At 48.9% G+C, this 19707-nt stretch overlaps 1 protein-coding gene across 2 annotated transcripts in view; it reads left to right on the forward strand.

Moving 5' to 3' along the window:
- Positions 1-9453: 9453 nt before the first annotated feature.
- Positions 9454-19707, forward strand: part of CBS (cystathionine beta-synthase) — a 15091-nt gene continuing 4837 nt past the window's right edge. Inside the window, exons 1-7 of one of the 2 annotated variants that reach the window (XM_072139055.1) lie at positions 9454-9682; positions 11484-11677; positions 11763-11869; positions 11959-12093; positions 14683-14762; positions 16149-16283; positions 16357-16426. In XM_072139055.1, coding sequence (XP_071995156.1) covers positions 9590-9682; positions 11484-11677; positions 11763-11869; positions 11959-12093; positions 14683-14762; positions 16149-16283; positions 16357-16426 — 814 coding nt within the window. In that variant the 5' untranslated portion in view covers positions 9454-9589. The remainder of the gene's footprint in view (positions 9683-11483; positions 11678-11762; positions 11870-11958; positions 12094-14682; positions 14763-16148; positions 16284-16356; positions 16427-19707) is intronic. The other variant, XM_072139056.1, reaches the window with a different exon arrangement.

Raw genomic sequence — 19707 nt, forward strand, 5'->3', positions numbered from 1 at the left:
GCCGACACATGTGCACAAGAAACACCAGAATGTCCAGGACAGAACGCAGGCCAACCAGGAGCTGACAATCTATATCCCAGGAGCTGACAGTCTATATCCCAGGTGCTCACAATCTATATTCCAGGAGCTGGCATGTAACGCTCTCTGTACTGCAAGTGATAGCAGGACATGCAGAAATCTCTGTACAACATGTGGTAACCGTGTAAATACTGTGCAGAGATCTCCAGCAGGAGAAAACAGGTTAAAAAAACCTGTATAACATATATCACAGGAGGAGAGACCAGCGGCCGGTATACAGCCTGGATATACTCACTGATACAATGTGCTGCCTCCATCCAGATGAACAAATGGTTAATACCAGAAGCAGCACTGGGCTGCGGCCTATGCAGGAGGCGACCTAAGCGTCCGATGGTGAGGCACGCAGGGTTAATGAACCACAAGGCCCAGCAGGTAGGAGATACTAGCAGTGATCTCATGTGTCAGTCATGTGTGGTAGATACTCAGCACAGTCTGTATTATTACCCCTGTAAGGGCAGGATAGCTGTACAGGCTCTTACCTGGGCTGCGGCCTATGCAGGAGGCGATCCAGGCGTCTGCTGGTGAGGCACGCAGGGTTAATGAACCACAAGGCCCAGCAGGTAGGAGATACTAGCAGTAATCTCATGTGTCAGTCATGTGTGGTAGATACTCAGCACAGTCTGTATTATTACCCCTGTAAGGGCAGGATAGCTGTACAGGCTCTTACCTGGGCTGCGGCCTATGCAGGAGGCGATCCAGGCGTCTGCTGGTGAGGCACGCAGGGTGATGAACCACAAGGCCCAGCAGGTAGGAGATGCAGGAGCGATCTCATGTGCCGGGTACATGGTGGTAGATACACACCACAGCCTCAGCTATTACCCCTGTAAAGACAGGATAGCTGTACAGGCTCCTCCAGGCCAGAGACCAGCAGTGCTATGGTATACAGCCTGGGCTGCGGCCTATGCAGGAGGGGATCCAGGCGTCTGCTGGTGAGGCACGCAGGGTGATGAACCACAAGGCCCAGCCGGTAGGAGATGCAGGAGCAATCTCATGTGCCGGGTACATGGTGGCTGATACACACCAAAGCCTCAGCTATTGCCCCAGTAAGGGCAGGATAGCTGTACAGGCTCCTCCAGGACGAGGGACCGCATGCAGCGTATACAGCCCGGGCCGGTCCATCCAAGTGTTCTGTGTAAAGACACAGAGGACCAAGAAAATGTATTATCTAGATAGACACACAGGACCTGCACTCTTCTGTCATACCTAAGAGAAAAAGAAATACAAGGGTTGTGTGTGTGCTCCGGCCTTGTATAGGGGGAATCACCAAGACACTAATTGTTTAATTGTCTACTACTGCTTGTTACCTGTTCTCTTCTGATAGTACCTAGGGGATAAATCCCCATATGTGTGCTGCCGAACGGACGAAAAAGAAGGTGTAATTATTACCTCACACGCCGTGTTATCAGTATTATATGGTGTAATTACCTCACACACCGTGTTATCAGTATTATATGGTGTAATTACCTCACACACCGTGTTATCAGTATTATATGGTGTAATTATTACCTCACACGCCGTGTTATCAGTATTATATGGTGTAATTATTACCTCACACACCGTGTTATCAGTATTATATGGTGTAATTACCTCACACACCGTGTTATCAGTATTATATGCTGTAATTATTGCCTCACACACCGTGTTATCAGTATTATATGGTGTAATTATTACCTCACACGCCGTGTTATCAGTATTATATGGTGTAATTATTACCTCACACACCGTGTTATCAGTATTATATGGTGTAATTACCTCACACACCGTGTTATCAGTATTATATGCTGTAATTATTGCCTCACACACCGTGTTATCAGTATTATATGGTGTAATTATTACCTCACACACCGTGTTATCAGTATTATATGGTGTAATTATTACCTCACACACCGTGTTATCAGTATTATATGGTGTAATGACCTCACACACCGTGTTATCAGTATTATATGGTGTAATTATTGCCTCACACACCGTGTTATCAGTATTATATGGTGTAATTATTACCTCACACGCCGTGTTATCAGTATTATATGGTGTAATTATTACCTCACACACCGTGTTATCAGTATTATATGGTGTAATTATTACCTCACACGCCGTGTTATCAGTATTATATGGTGTAATGACCTCACACACCGTGTTATCAGTATTATATGGTGTAATTATTGCCTCACACACCGTGTTATCAGTATTATATGGTGTAATTATTACCTCACACACCGTGTTATCAGTATTATATGGTGTAATTATTACCTCACACACCGTGTTATCAGTATTATATGGTGTAATGACCTCACACACCGTGTTATCAGTATTATATGGTGTAATTATTACCTCACACACCGTGTTATCAGTATTATATGGTGTAATTATTACCTCACACACCGTGTTATCAGTATTATATGGTGTAATGACCTCACACACCGTGTTATCAGTATTATATGGTGTAATTATTGCCTCACACACCGTGTTATCAGTATTATATGGTGTAATTATTACCTCACACACCGTGTTATCAGTATTATCTGGTGTAATTATTACCTCACACACCGTGTTATCAGTATTATCTGGTGTAATTATTACCTCACACACCGTGTTATCAGTATTATATGGTGTAATTATTACCTCACACACCGTGTTATCAGTATTATATGGTGTAATTATTACCTCACACACCGTGTTATCAGTATTATATGGTGTAATGACCTCACACACCGTGTTATCAGTATTATATGGTGTAATTATTACCTCACACACCGTGTTATCAGTATTATATGGTGTAATTATTACCTCACACACCGTGTTATCAGTATTATATGGTGTAATGACCTCACACACCGTGTTATCAGTATTATATGGTGTAATTATTGCCTCACACACCGTGTTATCAGTATTATATGGTGTAATTATTGCCTCACACACCGTGTTATCAGTATTATATGGTGTAATGACCTCACACACCGTGTTATCAGTATTACATGGTGTAATTACCTCACACACTGTGTTATCAGTATTATATGGTGTAATTATTACCTCACACACCGTGTTATCAGTATTATCTGGTGTAATTATTACCTCACACACCGTGTTATCAGTATTATCTGGTGTAATTATTACCTCACACACCGTGTTATCAGTATTATATGGTGTAATTATTACCTCACACGCCGTGTTATCAGTATTATATGGTGTAATTATTACCTCACACGCCGTGTTATCAGTATTATCTGGTGTAATTATTACCTCACACACCGTGTTATCAGTATTATCTGGTGTAATTATTACCTCACACACCGTGTTATCAGTATTATCTGGTGTAATTATTACCTCACACGCCGTGTTATCAGTATTATATGGTGTAATTATTACCTCACACACCGTGTTATCAATATTATCTGGTGAAATTATTACCTCACATACCGTGTTATCAGTATTATATGGTGTAATTACCTCACACACCGTGTTATCAGTATTATCTGGTGAAATTATTACCTCACATACCGTGTTATCAGTATTATATGGTGTAATTACCTCACACACCGTGTTATCAGTATTATATGGTGTAATTATTACCTCACACGCCGTGTTATCAGTATTACATGGTGTAATTACCTCACACGCCGTGTTATCAGTATTATATGGTGTTATTACCTCACACACCGTGTTATCAGTATTATATGGTGTAATTACCTCACACACCGTGTTATCAGTATTTTATGGTGTAATTATTACCTCACACACCGTGTTATCAGTATTATATGGTGTAATTATTACCTCACTCAATGTGTTATCAGTATTATATGGTGTAATTATTACCTCACACACCGTGTTATCAGTATTATATGGTGTAATTATTACCTCACATACCGAGTTATCAGTATTATATGGTGTAATGACCTCACACACCGTGTTATCAGTATTACATGGTGTAATTACCTCACACACCGTGTTATCAGTATTATATGGTGTAATTATTGCCTCACACACCGTGTTATCAGTATTATATGGTGTAATTATTACCTCACACACCGTGTTATCAGTATTATCTGGTGTAATTATTACCTCACACACCGTGTTATCAGTATTATCTGGTGTAATTATTACCTCACACACCGTGTTATCAGTATTATATGGTGTAATTATTACCTCACACACCGTGTTATCAGTATTATATGGTGTAATTATTACCTCACACACCGTGTTATCAGTATTATATGGTGTAATGACCTCACACACCGTGTTATCAGTATTATATGGTGTAATTATTACCTCACACACCGTGTTATCAGTATTATATGGTGTAATTATTACCTCACACGCCGTGTTATCAGTATTACATGGTGTAATTACCTCACACACCGTGTTATCAGTATTATCTGGTGTAATTATTAACTCACACACCTTGTTATCAGTATTATATGGTGTAATTATTACCTCACACACCGTGTTATCAGTATTATATGGTGTAATTATTACCTCACACACCGTGTTATCAGAATTATATGGTGTAATTATTACCTCACACACCGTGTTATCAGTATTATATGGTGTAATTACCTCACACGCCGTGTTATCAGTATTATATGGTGTAATTATTACCTCACACACCGTGTTATCAGTATTATATGGTGTTATTACCTCACACACCGTGTTATCAGTATTATATGGTGTAATTACCTCACACACCGTGTTATCAGTATTTTATGGTGTAATTATTACCTCACACACCGTGTTATCAGTATTATATGGTGTAATTATTACCTCACTCAATGTGTTATCAGTATTATATGGTGTAATTATTACCTCACACACCGTGTTATCAGTATTATATGGTGTAATTATTACCTCACATACCGTGTTATCAGTATTGTATGGTGTAATTATTACCTCACACACCGTGTTATCAGTATTGTATGGTGTAATTATTACCTCACACACCGTGTTATCAGTATTATATGGTGTAATTATTACCTCACACACCGTGTTATCAGTATTGTATGGTGTAATTATTACCTCACACACCGTGTTATCAGTATTGTATGGTGTAATTATTACCTCACACACCGTGTTATCAGTATTATCTGGTGTAATTACCTCACACACCGTATTATCAGTATTATATGGTGTAATTATTACCTCACACACCGTGTTATCAGTATTATATGGTCAGGGCCGGCGCTATGGGTAGGCAAAGGTGGCAATTGCCCAGGGCCCCCAGGGAGAAAGGGGAGAATCTCTTCTTTCAAATGAATCTTGAATTTTATTTCTAGGTGCTATGGATCCAGAGATATTCAGGTTTAAAGTGAGAATATCAGGTGCCATTTTTATATATAAATATCTCTGTTTTCCTACATTTTAGAAACACAAATTTAGATGCATATAAAATAGGAGACTTTCTTCTTTCATAGGAAAAAAGGAGGGAGGTTCTATGAGTCACAGAGCCAGAGATACAGCCCCCTGAAGTGTCTCCCCCATCTCCAGATTCTTAGCCATCAGGCTGCAGGGAGAATTAGCTGCACACAGGAGCTGCTGCACCTCACAGATAATGGAAATATTCACTTTATATGTTACTACATTTTGAGAAGGGATAATATCAACTAATATTCATGTTTTAACCCTTCTCTATGCAAATCTAAGAACACACTTTGGGCCACATGTATCAATCGTTTTTTTTTGTTGTTGTTTTTGCGCCTTTTCATTCAGGCGCACCGTTTTTGTGCCATTTTTGCGACTAAGTGCCAAACTAGCTGCGCAGCAAAAATAACCAGCTTTCCCTCATTTATCCTAGCAATCCAGATGTTTTGCTGCGCCTAATGATATTCATCACTTGCGACTTTTCATTTAGGCGCAAAAACGGGCGCAAAAACACTCCAGCCAGAAGGTGGCGTTAACTGTAAAGAAAGCACTGAGCCCCTTTGCAGAACAGCTCATTTCTAGCAGCAAAGCTCAGCCAGACACTGAAGACACTAGTACAGATCATACAGACATGAGATGCTCTGCAGACACTAGTACAGATAATACAGACATGAGATGCTCTGCAGACACTAGTACATATAATACAGACATGAGATACTCTGCAGACACTAGTACATATAATAGATACATTAGATACACTGCAGACACTAGTACATATAATAGATACATGAGATACTCTGCAGACAGGAGCTGAAGACTCTATTTACAGTTCATCACCTTCTATTTACAAAATAGAATTTAGGCGAAACTCCTACACTTAGGCGCACAAAAGTGATAAATGTGGCCCTTTCTCTCTTATTCCCTTTTATTTTGTGATAGTTATTTTTTGTTGGGAAAATTGACTGATACGATGAACATTCAATCCTCTTCGCCTAATGTGACTACACCACGACCAGAACATGTCCGAAAAGTTATATGTAACACCAAACACACCCACATGTCCTGGTATAAAGTTTTTATTTCCCACCATCCTCCATTATTTACACCGATGTTATGACGTTCTCAGTCTCATTCCTATGAAGCGCGGAGGGTTCTGTTATTGTGCGGCTAATACAATGGCGCACATCTAAACGTGACTTTTATTATCTCATTAGAGAGGTTTATGGATATATAGTTATTTATTTGGGTGACCATTGTGTAAGGAACAGACAATGATACATCTGTGAGAATTTTCTGCAGTTCCCTTTGCTGCATATTTTGGTGGATATACACATGTGGGGTCTGTATGATCTCCTCACATCTTACTGTTTTCGGAAAGTAGATTTTCTTTATATAAGTGTCTGGATTTGTACAGATTTTAGAGGAAATTTTGAATGTTAATTGCCAAATGCATCACCTGGTTGTTGCTTTCAAAATTCTATAGGTTTTATGGCACCTTTACTTTTTATTCAGTTTTATTGATATATTTTGCAGGTTGTGACTGTCTAAAAATGTCTAGCTGAAAAGCAGATCTCTAGTTATTACAGTTTTAGTGATATTATGTGGATTTATTCATGTGAACATATCAATAGGGCACATTTGTGAACTCTACAAATGTCCATGTTTGGATCAAATTTTTTGCCATCAAAGTCAAATTTTAAGTATTTTTAATAAAATGTTTCAATTTGAATCAAAATTGCATGAAGGCGCCTATGTCTATAAAATCTTTGATGCAATTTTGAAAATGGGGCAAGTGTCTGCTTTCAGAAAATATCCGTCCCTCTCCCCAATGGGCCTCACAGTCTAATCAACCTACCAGTAATTTTTTGGAGTGTGGGAGGAAACCGGAGGACCCGGAGAAAACCCACGCAGACACAGAGAGAACATACAAAATCTTTGCAGATGTTGACTAGCGCTGCAAGGCTGTAGTGCTAATCACGGAGCCAACATGCTGCCCATAAATCTCCCTATCATTTATCATCTCCTATAAAATTATCCCATATTACAGTTTGTTTTGCCATACTAAAGGAGCCTCTTGCTGACTGTGACTGGTCATAAAATAGTTTTATTTTGGGGCCCCACTTTTATTTTTGCCCAGGGCCCCACTTTGTCTAGAACCGGCCCTGTATATGGTGTAATTATTACCTCACACGCCGTGTTATCAGTATTATATGGTGTAATTATTACCTCACACACCGTGTTATCAGTATTATATGGTGTAATTATTACCTCACACACCGTGTTATCAGTATTATATGGTGTAATTATTACCTCACACGCCGTGTTATCAGTATTATATGGTGTAATTACCTCACACACCGTGTTATCAGTATTATATGGTGTAATTATTACCTCACACGCCGTGTTATCAGTATTATATGGTGTAATTATTACCTCACACACCGTGTTATCAGTATTATATGGTGTAATTATTACCTCACACGCCGTGTTATCAGTATTATATGGTGTAATTACCTCACACACCGTGTTATCAGTATTATATGGTGTAATTATTACCTCACACGCCGTGTTATCAGTATTATATGGTGTAATTACCTCACACACCGTGTTATCAGTATTATATGGTGTAATTATTACCTCACACACCGTGTTATCAGTATTATATGGTGTAATTATTACCTCACACGCCGTGTTATCAGTATTATATGGTGTAATTATTACCTCACACACCGTGTTATCAGTATTATATGGTGTAATTATTACCTCACACGCCGTGTTATCAGTATTATATGGTGTAATTATTACCTCACACACCGTGTTATCAGTATTATATGGTGTAATTATTACCTCACACACCGTGTTATCAGTATTATCTGGTGTAATTATTACCTCACACACCGTGTTATCAGTATTATATGGTGTAATTATTACCTCACACACCGTGTTATCAGTATTATATGGTGTAATTACCTCACACACCGTGTTATCAGTATTATCTGGTGTAATTATTACCTCACACACCGTGTTATCAGTATTATATGGTGTAATTATTACCTCACACGTCGTGTTATCAGTATTACATGGTGTAATTATTACCTCACACACCGTGTTATCAGTATTATATGGTGTAATTATTACCTCACACGTCGTGTTATCAGTATTACATGGTGTAATTATTACCTCACACACAGTGTTATCAGTATTATATGGTGTAATTACCTCACACACCGTGTTATCAGTATTATCTGGTGTAATTATTACCTCACACACCGTGTTATCAGTATTATATGGTGTAATTATTACCTCACACGTCGTGTTATCAGTATTACATGGTGTAATTATTACCTCACACACCGTGTTATCAGTATTATATGGTGTAATTATTACCTCACACACCGTGTTATCAGTATTATATGGTGTAATTATTACCTCACACACCGTGTTATCAGTATTATATGGTGTAATTATTACCTCACACACCGTGTTATCAGTATTATATGGTGTAATTATTACCTCACACGTCGTGTTATCAGTATTATATGGTGTAATTATTACCTCACACACCGTGTTATCAGTATTATATGGTGTAATTATTACCTCACACACCGTGTTATCAGTATTATATGGTGTAATTATTACCTCACACACCGTGTTATCAGTATTATATGGTGTAATTATTACCTCACACGCCGTGTTATCAGTATTATATGGTGTAATTATTACCTCACACACAGTGTTATCAGTATTATATGGTGTAATTATTACCTCACACACAGTGTTATCAGTATTATATGGTGTAATTATTACCTCACACGTCGTGTTATCAGTATTATATGGTGTAATTACCTCACACGCCGTGTTATCAGTATTATATGGGGTTATGACGTCACACGCCGGGCTATTACCGTCCAGGCGCCGTGTTGCGGGCTATGACGTCCCGCTGCTGCATTCTATGACTGCGCATTAGGTGTTGCATCAGTCTGCGTGTCGCTCTCATAGTATAACAGTCTCCGCCCACATCGTCCCGTGACTCGTCTTGCGCCCAAGGATGTTTCGTGCTCTTCTGATTGGCCAGAAGCGGTTGCCTGGAGACAGTACTTCCCCCATCCTTTTATCCAATCACGAATCAGCCTCTTGACCACCGCCTTCCGTCTGGCCAATGGGAATCCGGCATGACAATCGCAGAAAACTCAGTCCCAAGCGAGCTGACAGCCGTGCACACTGCAGGATCCGGAACCGCAGCAGCCGCCAGGTAAGAGCCCCCCAGACCCTGACCCAGAGATGAGGACCCCCCTACCTCCACAGCCTGACCCAGAGGTGAGGACCCCCCAGAGCCTGACCCAGAGGTGAGGACCCCCCAGAGCCTGACCCAGAGGTGAGGACCCCCCAGAGCCTGACCCAGAGGTGAGGACCCCCCAGAGCCTGACCCAGAGGTGAGGACCCCCCAGAGCCCCCTCCCCTTCCGCAGCCAGGCATGGAGGTGAGGGGTCATGAGGGCCAGGCATGGAGGTGAGGGGTCATGAGGGCCAGGCATGGAGGTGAGGGGTCATGAGGGCCAGGCATGGAGGTGAGGGGTCATGAGGGCCAGGCATGGAGGTGAGGGGTCATGAGGGCCAGGCATGGAGGTGAATGTGTGGCTGGTGGCAGAGGTGCTGCCGCCCCTCCCTGCTGCTCGGCTCCGGTGTTGAGTCACGGTTCCTCAGGTGAAATGTTTCCTCTCGGGGAGGTGCGTCACTCTAGTAGGACTCCATCTGGTGGAGGTGCAGGATATCTGGTCAGCATTGGGCCCCTGCAGAGGCCCTCTTAGGGTGTGCTGTGCACAGAAACATGAAAATGATTGAGCCCTGGGGGTCCGCAGACCATTTACAGCATCTTCTCAATGACAGAGGCTGAGTAACCTGAGTGTAGGCTCACGTAACACGGGCATCGAGGTCCTGTGATAAGGAGCCTCTGAGGTGTGGGTCCTGCACTCCTCCCGCTGTGTGAGGAGGAGCCTCTGAGGTGTGGGTCCTGCACTCCTCCCGCTGTGTGAGGAGGAGCCTCTGAGGTGTGGGTCCTGCACTCCTCCCGCTGTGTGAGGAGGAGCCTCTGAGGTGTGGGTCCTGCACTCCTCCCGCTGTGTGAGGAGGAGCCTCTGAGGTGTGGGTCCTGCACTCCTCCCGCTGTGTGAGGAGGAGCCTCTGAGGTGTGGGTCCTGCACTCCTCCCGCTGTGTGAGGAGGAGCCTCTGAGGTGTGGGTCCTGCACTCCTCCCGCTGTGTGAGGAGGAGCCTCTGAGGTGTGGGTCCTGCACTCCTCCCGCTGTGTGAGGAGGAGCCTCTGAGGTGTGGGTCCTGCACTCCTCCCGCTGTGTGAGGAGGAGCCTCTGAGGTGTGGGTCCTGCACTCCTCCCGCTGTGTGAGGAGGAGCCTCTGAGGTGTGGGTCCTGCACTCCTCCCGCTGTGTGAGGAGGAGCCTCTGAGGTGTGGGTCCTGCACTCCTCCCGCTGTGTGAGGAGGAGCCTCTGAGGTGTGGGTCCTGCACTCCTCCCGCTGTGTGAGGAGGAGCCTCTGAGGTGTGGGTCCTGCACTCCTCCCGCTGTGTGAGGAGGAGCCTCTGAGGTGTGGGTCCTGCACTCCTCCCGCTGTGTGAGGAGGAGCCTCTGAGGTGTGGGTCCTGCACTCCTCCCGCTGTGTGAGGAGGAGCCTCTGAGGTGTGGGTCCTGCACTCCTCCCGCTGTGTGAGGAGGAGCCTCTGAGGTGTGGGTCCTGCACTCCTCCCGCTGTGTGAGGAGGAGCCTCTGAGGTGTGGGTCCTGCACTCCTCCCGCTGTGTGAGGAGGAGCCTCTGAGGTGTGGGTCCTGCACTCCTCCCGCTGTGTGAGGAGGAGCCTCTGAGGTGTGGGTCCTGCACTCCTCCCGCTGTGTGAGGAGCCGCCTCTGATGTGCGGAGGAGCCGCCTCTGATGTGCGGGTGGCTGATGTGTGATCTCTGGGCCTAGATTTAGGATTTTGTGCTCCAAGCTGCAGTGCCCTGATTAGAAACCTGTCTGAGCCCTGACCCTTGTCTCCTTCCAGGTCATCATGCCGTCTGTCCCCCCTGTGTCGGAATCGGTCTCTTGTCCTCACCACGCTGACACTCATGTAAGTAATGGGGCTGTGAATGCCGAGCTCAGCGCTGACAGGAAGTGGATCCGTCCCGATCTCCCCAGTAAGTGCACGTGGCAGCTTGGAACGTCCCCCGCGGAGTCGCCTCATCATCATGTCCCTCTGTGAGTATTATAGGGGCCAGAGACCCCTTAGACGTCTCTACTTGCTGCGGCTATTGCTGGGACTAAATGATGTCTTCCCGTCTAGAAACCCGAGTCCAGAAATCCTCCCCAGCATCCTGCAGAAGATCGGACACACGCCCCTGGTCAGGATCAATAAGATTGGGAAGAGACAGGGCCTGAAGTGCGAGCTGTGTGAGTAGAGCCGGCCTCGGGAGGGTCTCCTCGTCTTGGCTACCGTCTTGCTCCATGTTCTTACTCCTCCTCGTGTCTGTGCCTTGCAGTGGCCAAGTGTGAGTTTTTTAATGCTGGTGGGAGCGTGAAGGATCGGATCAGTCTCCGGATGGTGGAGGACGCAGAGAGAGACGGAATTCTTCAGCCGGGAGACACAATCATTGAGCCAACGTCGGGAAACACTGGTGAGCGCCCTACACAGGGACCATGGGGGACCACCAGGAGGACTAGGTCCTACATTACAGGTGGCTGGTACACCCTCGACAGCGGGTGCTGACTGCCGTATGACTGATCCCCCCCACATTGTGTACTGAACCCTGCGACCCACCTGCACCCGCAGATTACCATACAGAACCGGCAGGGAGTCTCATTGAGTCCAACTGCTCCAGCTCTGGTGTGTCCGAGGGGCGGCGATCCTCTCGTGGATCCCTACACATGTATGACTGGCGGCTCGCTGATGTGTCCACCACTCGTGCAGATGTGGAGGACGTGTTCCCATGTCCTCCAGATCCTGGGGCCCCGACTAAAACAACAACACGGACCTGTGGAATGTCTTGTTTTTCTGGAATAATCCTCCAGAATAATCGTGGCCTCTCTTCTCAGGGATCGGTCCCCCCCCCCCTGTACTGTGTATATAACGTTGTGGCCTCTCTCCTCAGGGATCGGTCTCCCCTCCCCCCCCCCCCCCCCTCGTACTGTGTATATAACGTTGTGGTCTCTCTCCTCAGGGATCGGTCTCCTTCCCCCCCTCGTACTGTGTATATAACGTTGTGGTCTCTCTCCTCAGGGATCGGTCTCCTTCCCCCCTTCGTACTGTGTATATAACGTTGTGGTCTCTCTCCTCAGGGATCGGTCTCCTTCCCCCCCCCCGTACTGTGTGTATATACCGTTGTGGTCTCCTCAGGGATCGGTCTCCTTCCCCCCCCCTCGTACTGTGTATATAACGTTGTGGTCTCTCTCCTCAGGGATCGGTCTCCTTCCCCCACTCGTACTGTGTATATAACGTTGTGGTCTCTCTCCTCAGGGATCGGTCTCCTTCCCCCCCCTCATACTGTGTATATAACGTTGTGGTCTCTCTCCTCAGGGATCGGTGTCTCGCCCCCCCCCCCCCCCCCCCCGTACTGTGTATATAACGTTGTGGTCTCTCTCCTCAGGGATCGGTCTCCTTCCCCCCCCCCCGTACTGTGTGTATATACCGTTGTGGTCTCCTCAGGGATCGGTCTCCTTCCCCCCCCCTCGTACTGTGTATATAACGTTGTGGTCTCTCTCCTCAGGGATCGGTCTCCTTCCCCCCCCCCCGTACTGTGTGTATATACCGTTGTGGTCTCCTCAGGGATCGGTCTCCTTCCCCCCCCTTCGTACTGTGTATATAACGTTGTGGTCTCTCTCCTCAGGGATCGGTCTCCTTCCCCCCCCTCATACTGTGTATATAACGTTGTGGTCTCTCTCCTCAGGGATCGGTGTCTCGCGCCCCCACCCCCCCCCCCCCGGTACTGTGTATATAACGTTGTGGTCTCTCTCCTCAGGGATCGGTCTCCTTCCCCCCCCTCATACTGTGTATATAACGTTGTGGTCTCTCTCCTCAGGGATCGGTGTCTCGTCCCCCCCCCCCCCCCCCCCCCCCCCGTACTGTGTATATAACGTTGTGGTCTCTCTCCTCAGGGATCGGTCTCCTTCCCCCCCCCCCCGTACTGTGTATATAACGTTGTGGTCTCTCTCCTCAGGGATCGGTGTCTCGCGCCCCCCCCCCCCCCCGTACTGTGTATATAACGTTGTGGTCTCTCTCCTCAGGGATCGGTCTCCTTCCCCCCCTCATACTGTGTATATAACGTTGTGGTCTCTCTCCTCAGGGATCGGTGTCTCGTCCCCCCCCCCCCCCCCCGTACTGTGTATATAACGTTGTGGTCTCTCTCCTCAGGGATCGGTCTCCTTCCCCCCCCCCGTACTGTGTGTATATACCGTTGTGGTCTCTCTCCTCAGGGATCGGTGTCTCGCGCCCCCCCCCCCCCCCCCCGTACTGTGTATATAACGTTGTGGTCTCTCTCCTCAGGGATCGGTCTCCTTCCCCCCCCTCATACTGTGTATATAACGTTGTGGTCTCTCTCCTCAGGGATCGGTCTCCTTCCCCCCCCCCCCGTACTGTGTGTATATACCGTTGTGGTCTCCTCAGGGATCGGTCTCCTTCCCCCCCCCTCGTACTGTGTATATAACGTTGTGGTCTCTCTCCTCAGGGATCGGTCTCCTTCCCCCACTCGTACTGTGTATATAACGTTGTGGTCTCTCTCCTCAGGGATCGGTCTCCTCCCCCCCCCTCATACTGTGTATATAACGTTGTGGTCTCTCTCCTCAGGGATCGGTGTCTCGCCCCCCCCCCCCCCCGTACTGTGTATATAACGTTGTGGTCTCTCTCCTCAGGGATCGGTGTCTCGCCCCCCCCCCACCCCCCCCCGTACTGTGTATATAACGTTGTGGTCTCTCTCCTCAGGGATCGGTCTCCTTCCCCCCCCCCCGTACTGTGTGTATATACCGTTGTGGTCTCCTCAGGGATCGGTCTCCTTCCCCCCCCTCGTACTGTGTATATAACGTTGTGGTCTCTCTCCTCAGGGATCGGTCTCCCCCCCCGTACTGTGTGTATATACCGTTGTGGTCTCCTCAGGGATCGGTCTCCTTCCCCCCCTCGTACTGTGTATATAACGTTGTGGTCTCTCTCCTCAGGGATCGGTCTCCTTCCCCCACTCGTACTGTGTATATAACGTTGTGGTCTCTCTCCTCAGGGATCGGTCTGGCCCTGGCTGCTGCAGTAAAGGGATATCGCTGCATTATTGTGATGCCAGAAAAGATGAGCATGGAAAAAGTACGTGAAATACAACGTGGTATAATGACCACTGGGGGCCACACTGTGCCAGCCACCCGGCAGTGTGCACCAACCCGGCCTCCCTTATGTCACACCTCTGCTCCTGTATACCAGCCCGTCCTCCCTTATGTCACACCTCTGCTCCTGTATACCAGCCCGGCCTCCCTTATGTCACACCTCTGCTCCTGTATACCAGCCCGGCCTCCCCTACATTACACCTCTGCTCCTGTATACCAGCCCGGCCTCCCTTATGTCACACCTCTGCTCCTGTATACCAGCCCGGCCTCCCTTATGTCACACCTCTGCTCCTGTATACCAGCCCGGCCTCCCTTATGTCACGCCTCTGCTCCTGTATACCAGCCCGGCCTCCCTTATGTCACGCCTCTGCTCCTGTATACCAGCCCGGCCTCCCTTATGTCACGCCTCTGCTCCTGTATACCAGCCCGGCCTCCCCTACATTACACCTCTGCTCCTGTATACCAGCCCGGCCTCCCTTATGTCACACCTCTGCTCCTGTATACCAGCCCGGCCTCCCTTATGTCACACCTCTGCTCCTGTATACCAGCCCGGCCTCCCCTACATTACACCTCTGCTCCTGTATACCAGCCCGGCCTCCCTTATGTCACACCTCTGCTCCTGTATACCAGCCCGGCCTCCCTTATGTCACACCTCTGCTCCTGTATACCAGCCCGGCCTCCCCTACATTACACCTCTGCTCCTGTATACCAGCCCGGCCTCCCTTATGTCACACCTCTGCTCCTGTATACCAGCCCGGCCTCCCTTATGTCACACCTCTGCTCCTGTATACCAGCCCGGCCTCCCTTATGTCACACCTCTGCTCCTGTATACCAGCCCGGCCTCCCCTACATTACACCTCTGCTCCTGTATACCAGCCCGGCCTCCCTTATGTCACGCCTCTGCTCCTGTATACCAGCCCGGCCTCCCCTACATTACACCTCTGCTCCTGTATACCAGCCCGGCCTCCCTTATGTCACACCTCTGCTCCTGTATACCAGCCCGGCCTCCCTTATGTCACACCTCTGCTCCTGTATACCAGCCCGGCCTCCCTTATGTCACGCCTCTGCTCCTGGTATACCAGCCCGGCCTCCCCTACATTACACCTCTGCTCCTGTATACCAGCCCGGCCTCCCTTATGTCGCACCTCTGCTCCTGTTCGTGTATACACGTTATGCCGCTGCTGTGTTCATGTATATATGTCACACCTCTGCTCCTGTCGTGTGTAACCCCCCCTGGCTGCAGTGTATATGTCGGCCTTGCTGTCCCTGTGGTGCTGCTGAGCTCAGTGACCCTCGGTCGGCCATGATGTCTTCTCCGTGTATATGGTACATGGAGTTGTGTCTCCTCACCGTCTCCCTCTCTGCACAGGTGGACGTCCTCCGGGCTTTGGGAGCAGAGATTGTCCGCACCCCCACTAACGCCCGCTTTGATTCTCCAGAGTCGCATGTGGGGGTTGCTTGGAGATTAAAGAATGAGATTCCCAATTCTCACATTCTGGATCAGGTACTGGACACGGCTGGTGGTTCTGTAGTTTGGACCGGGGGTCATTGTCACTTCTCATCTTCTTCCCATCTAGTACCGGAACGCTAGCAATCCTCTGGCCCACTACGACAGCACTGCAGAGGAGATCCTGCAGCAGTGTGACGGTATGTCCGGGACCGGGGCCTACGGGGTATATGGGATGTGTATAATGCCGGGGGCACGGGGCTACAGGCAATGTATGGGATGTGTATAATGCCGGGGGCACGGGGCTACAGGTAATGTATGGGATGTGTATGATGCCAGGGGCACGGGGCTACAGGCAATGTATGGGATGTGTATGATGCCGGGGGCACGGGGCTACGGGCAATGTATGGGATGTGTATGGTGCCGGGGGCACGGGGCTACAGGCAATGTATGGGATGTGTATAATGCCGGGGGCACGGGGCTACAGGCAATGTATGGGATGTGTATGATGCCGGGGGCACGGGGCTACGGGCAATGTATGGGATGTGTATGGTGTCGGGGGCACGGGGCTACAGGCAATGTATGGGATGTGTATAATGCCGGGGGCACAGGGCTACGGGCAATGTATGGGATGTGTATAATGCCGGGGGCACGGGGCTACAGGCAATGTATGGGATGTGTATAATGCCGGGGGCACGGGGCTACAGGCAATGTATGGGATGTGTATAATGCCGGGGGCACGGGGCTACAGGCAATGTATGGGATGTGTATAATGCCGGGGGCACAGGGCTACGGGCAATGTATGGGATGTGTATAATGCCGGGGGCACGGGGCTACAGGCAATGTATGGGATGTGTATGGTGCCGGGGTCACGGGGCTACGGGCAATGTATGGGATGTGTATAATGCCGGGGGCACGGGGCTACAGGCAATGTATGGGATGTGTATAATGCCGGGGGCACGGGGCTACGGGCAATGTATGGGATGTGTATAATGCCGGGGGCACGGGGCTACAGGCAATGTATGGGATGTGTATAATGCCGGGGGCACGGGGCTACGGGCAATGTATGGGATGTGTATGGTGCCGGGGTCACGGGGCTACGGGCAATGTATGGGATGTGTATAATGCCGGGGGCATGGGGCTACAGGCAATGTATGGGATGTGTATAATGCCGGGGGCACGGGGCTACAGGTAATGTATGGGATGTGTATAATGCCGGGGGCACGGGGCTACGGGCAATGTATGGGATGTGTATGATGCCGGGGGCACGGGGCTACGGGCAATGTATGGGATGTGTATAATGCCGGGGGCACGGGGCTACAGGTAATGTATGGGATGTGTATAATGCCGGGGGCACGGGGCTACGGGCAATGTATGGGATGTGTATGATGCCGGGGGCACGGGGCTACAGGCAATGTATGGGATGTGTATAATGCCGGGGCTACAGGCAATGTATGGGATGTGTATAATGCCGGGGCTACAGGCAATGTATGGGATGTGTATAATGCCGGGGCTACGGGCAATGTATGGGATGTGTATAATGCCGGGGGCACGGGGCTACAGGCAATGTATGGGATGTGTATAATGCCGGGGGCACGGGGCTACAGGCAATGTATGGGATGTGTATAATGCCGGGGCTACAGGCAATGTATGGGATGTGTATAATGCCGGGGGCACGGGGCTACAGGCAATGTATGGGATGTGTATAATGCCGGGGCTACAGGCAATGTATGGGATGTGTATAATGCCGGGGGCACGGGGCTACAGGCAATGTATGGGATGTGTATAATGCCGGGGGCACGGGGCTACAGGCAATGTATGGGATGTGTATAATGCCGGGGCTACAGGCAATGTATGGGATGTGTATAATGCCGGGGGCACGGGGCTACAGGCAACGTATGGGATGTGTATAATGCCGGGGGCACGGGGCTACAGGCAACGTATGGGATGTGTATAATGCCGGGGCTACAGGCAATGTATGGGATGTGTATAATGCCGGGGGCACGGGGCTACAGGCAATGTATGGGATGTGTATAATGCCGGGGCTACAGGCAATGTATGGGATGTGTATAATGCCGGGGGCACGGGGCTACAGGCAACGTATGGGATGTGTATAATGCCGGGGGCACGGGGCTACAGGCAACGTATGGGATGTGTATAATGCCGGGGGCACGGGGCTACAGGCAACGTATGGGATGTGTATAATGCCGGGGGCACGGGGCTACAGGCAATGTATGGGATGTGTATAATGCCGGGGGCACGGGGCTACAGGCAATGTATGGGATGTGTATAATGCCGGGGGCACGGGGCTACAGGCAATGTATGGGATGAGTATGATGCCGGGGGCACGGGGCTACAGGAAATGTATGGGATGTGTATAATGCCGGGGGCACGGGGCTACAGGCAATGTATGGGATGTGTATAATGCCGGGGGCACGGGGCTACAGGCAACGTATGGGATGTGTATAATGCCGGGGGCACGGGGCTACAGGCAATGTATGGGATGTGTATAATGCCGGGGGCACGGGGCTACAGGCAATGTATGGGATGTGTATAATGCCGGGGCTACAGGCAATGTATGGGATGTGTATAATGCCGGGGGCACGGGGCTACAGGCAATGTATGGGATGTGTATAATGCCGGGGCTACAGGCAATGTATGGGATGTGTATAATGCCGGGGCTACAGGCAATGTATGGGATGTGTATAATGCCGGGGCTACAGGCAATGTATGGGATGTGTATAATGCCGGGGGCACGGGGCTACAGGCAATGTATGGGATGTGTATAATGCCGGGGGCACGGGGCTACAGGCAATGTATGGGATGTGTATAATGCCGGGGGCACGGGGCTACAGGCAATGTATGGGATGTGTATAATGCCGGGGGCACGGGGCTACAGGCAATGTATGGGATGTGTATAATGCCGGGGGCACGGGGCTACAGGCAACGTATGGGATGTGTATAATGCCGGGGGCACGGGGCTACAGGCAACGTATGGGATGTGTATAATGCCGGGGGCACGGGGCTACAGGCAATGTATGGGATGTGTATAATGCCGGGGCTACAGGCAATGTATGGGATGTGTATAATGCCGGGGGCACGGGGCTACAGGCAATGTATGGGATGTGTATAATACCGGGGCTACAGGCAATGTATGGGATGTGTATAATGCCGGGGGCACGGGGCTACAGGCAACGTATGGGATGTGTATAATGCCGGGGGCACGGGGCTACAGGCAACGTATGGGATGTGTATAATGCCGGGGGCACGGGGCTACAGGCAATGTATGGGATGAGTATGATGCCGGGGGCACGGGGCTACAGGAAATGTATGGGATGTGTATGATGCCGGGGGCACGGGGCTAGCGGCAGGTCACATACACATCAGTGATGGGTAACAAGGCCTAAATATCAGCGTCCCGGGGGCAGGTCATGGAGGAGCAGGCCTCGTGACCTACGTGTCTATGAGCTGGGGTCACACA

The sequence above is a fragment of the Engystomops pustulosus genome, chromosome 2 (assembly GCF_040894005.1).
Source record: "Engystomops pustulosus chromosome 2, aEngPut4.maternal, whole genome shotgun sequence".
Classification (NCBI taxonomy): domain Eukaryota; kingdom Metazoa; phylum Chordata; class Amphibia; order Anura; family Leptodactylidae; genus Engystomops; species Engystomops pustulosus.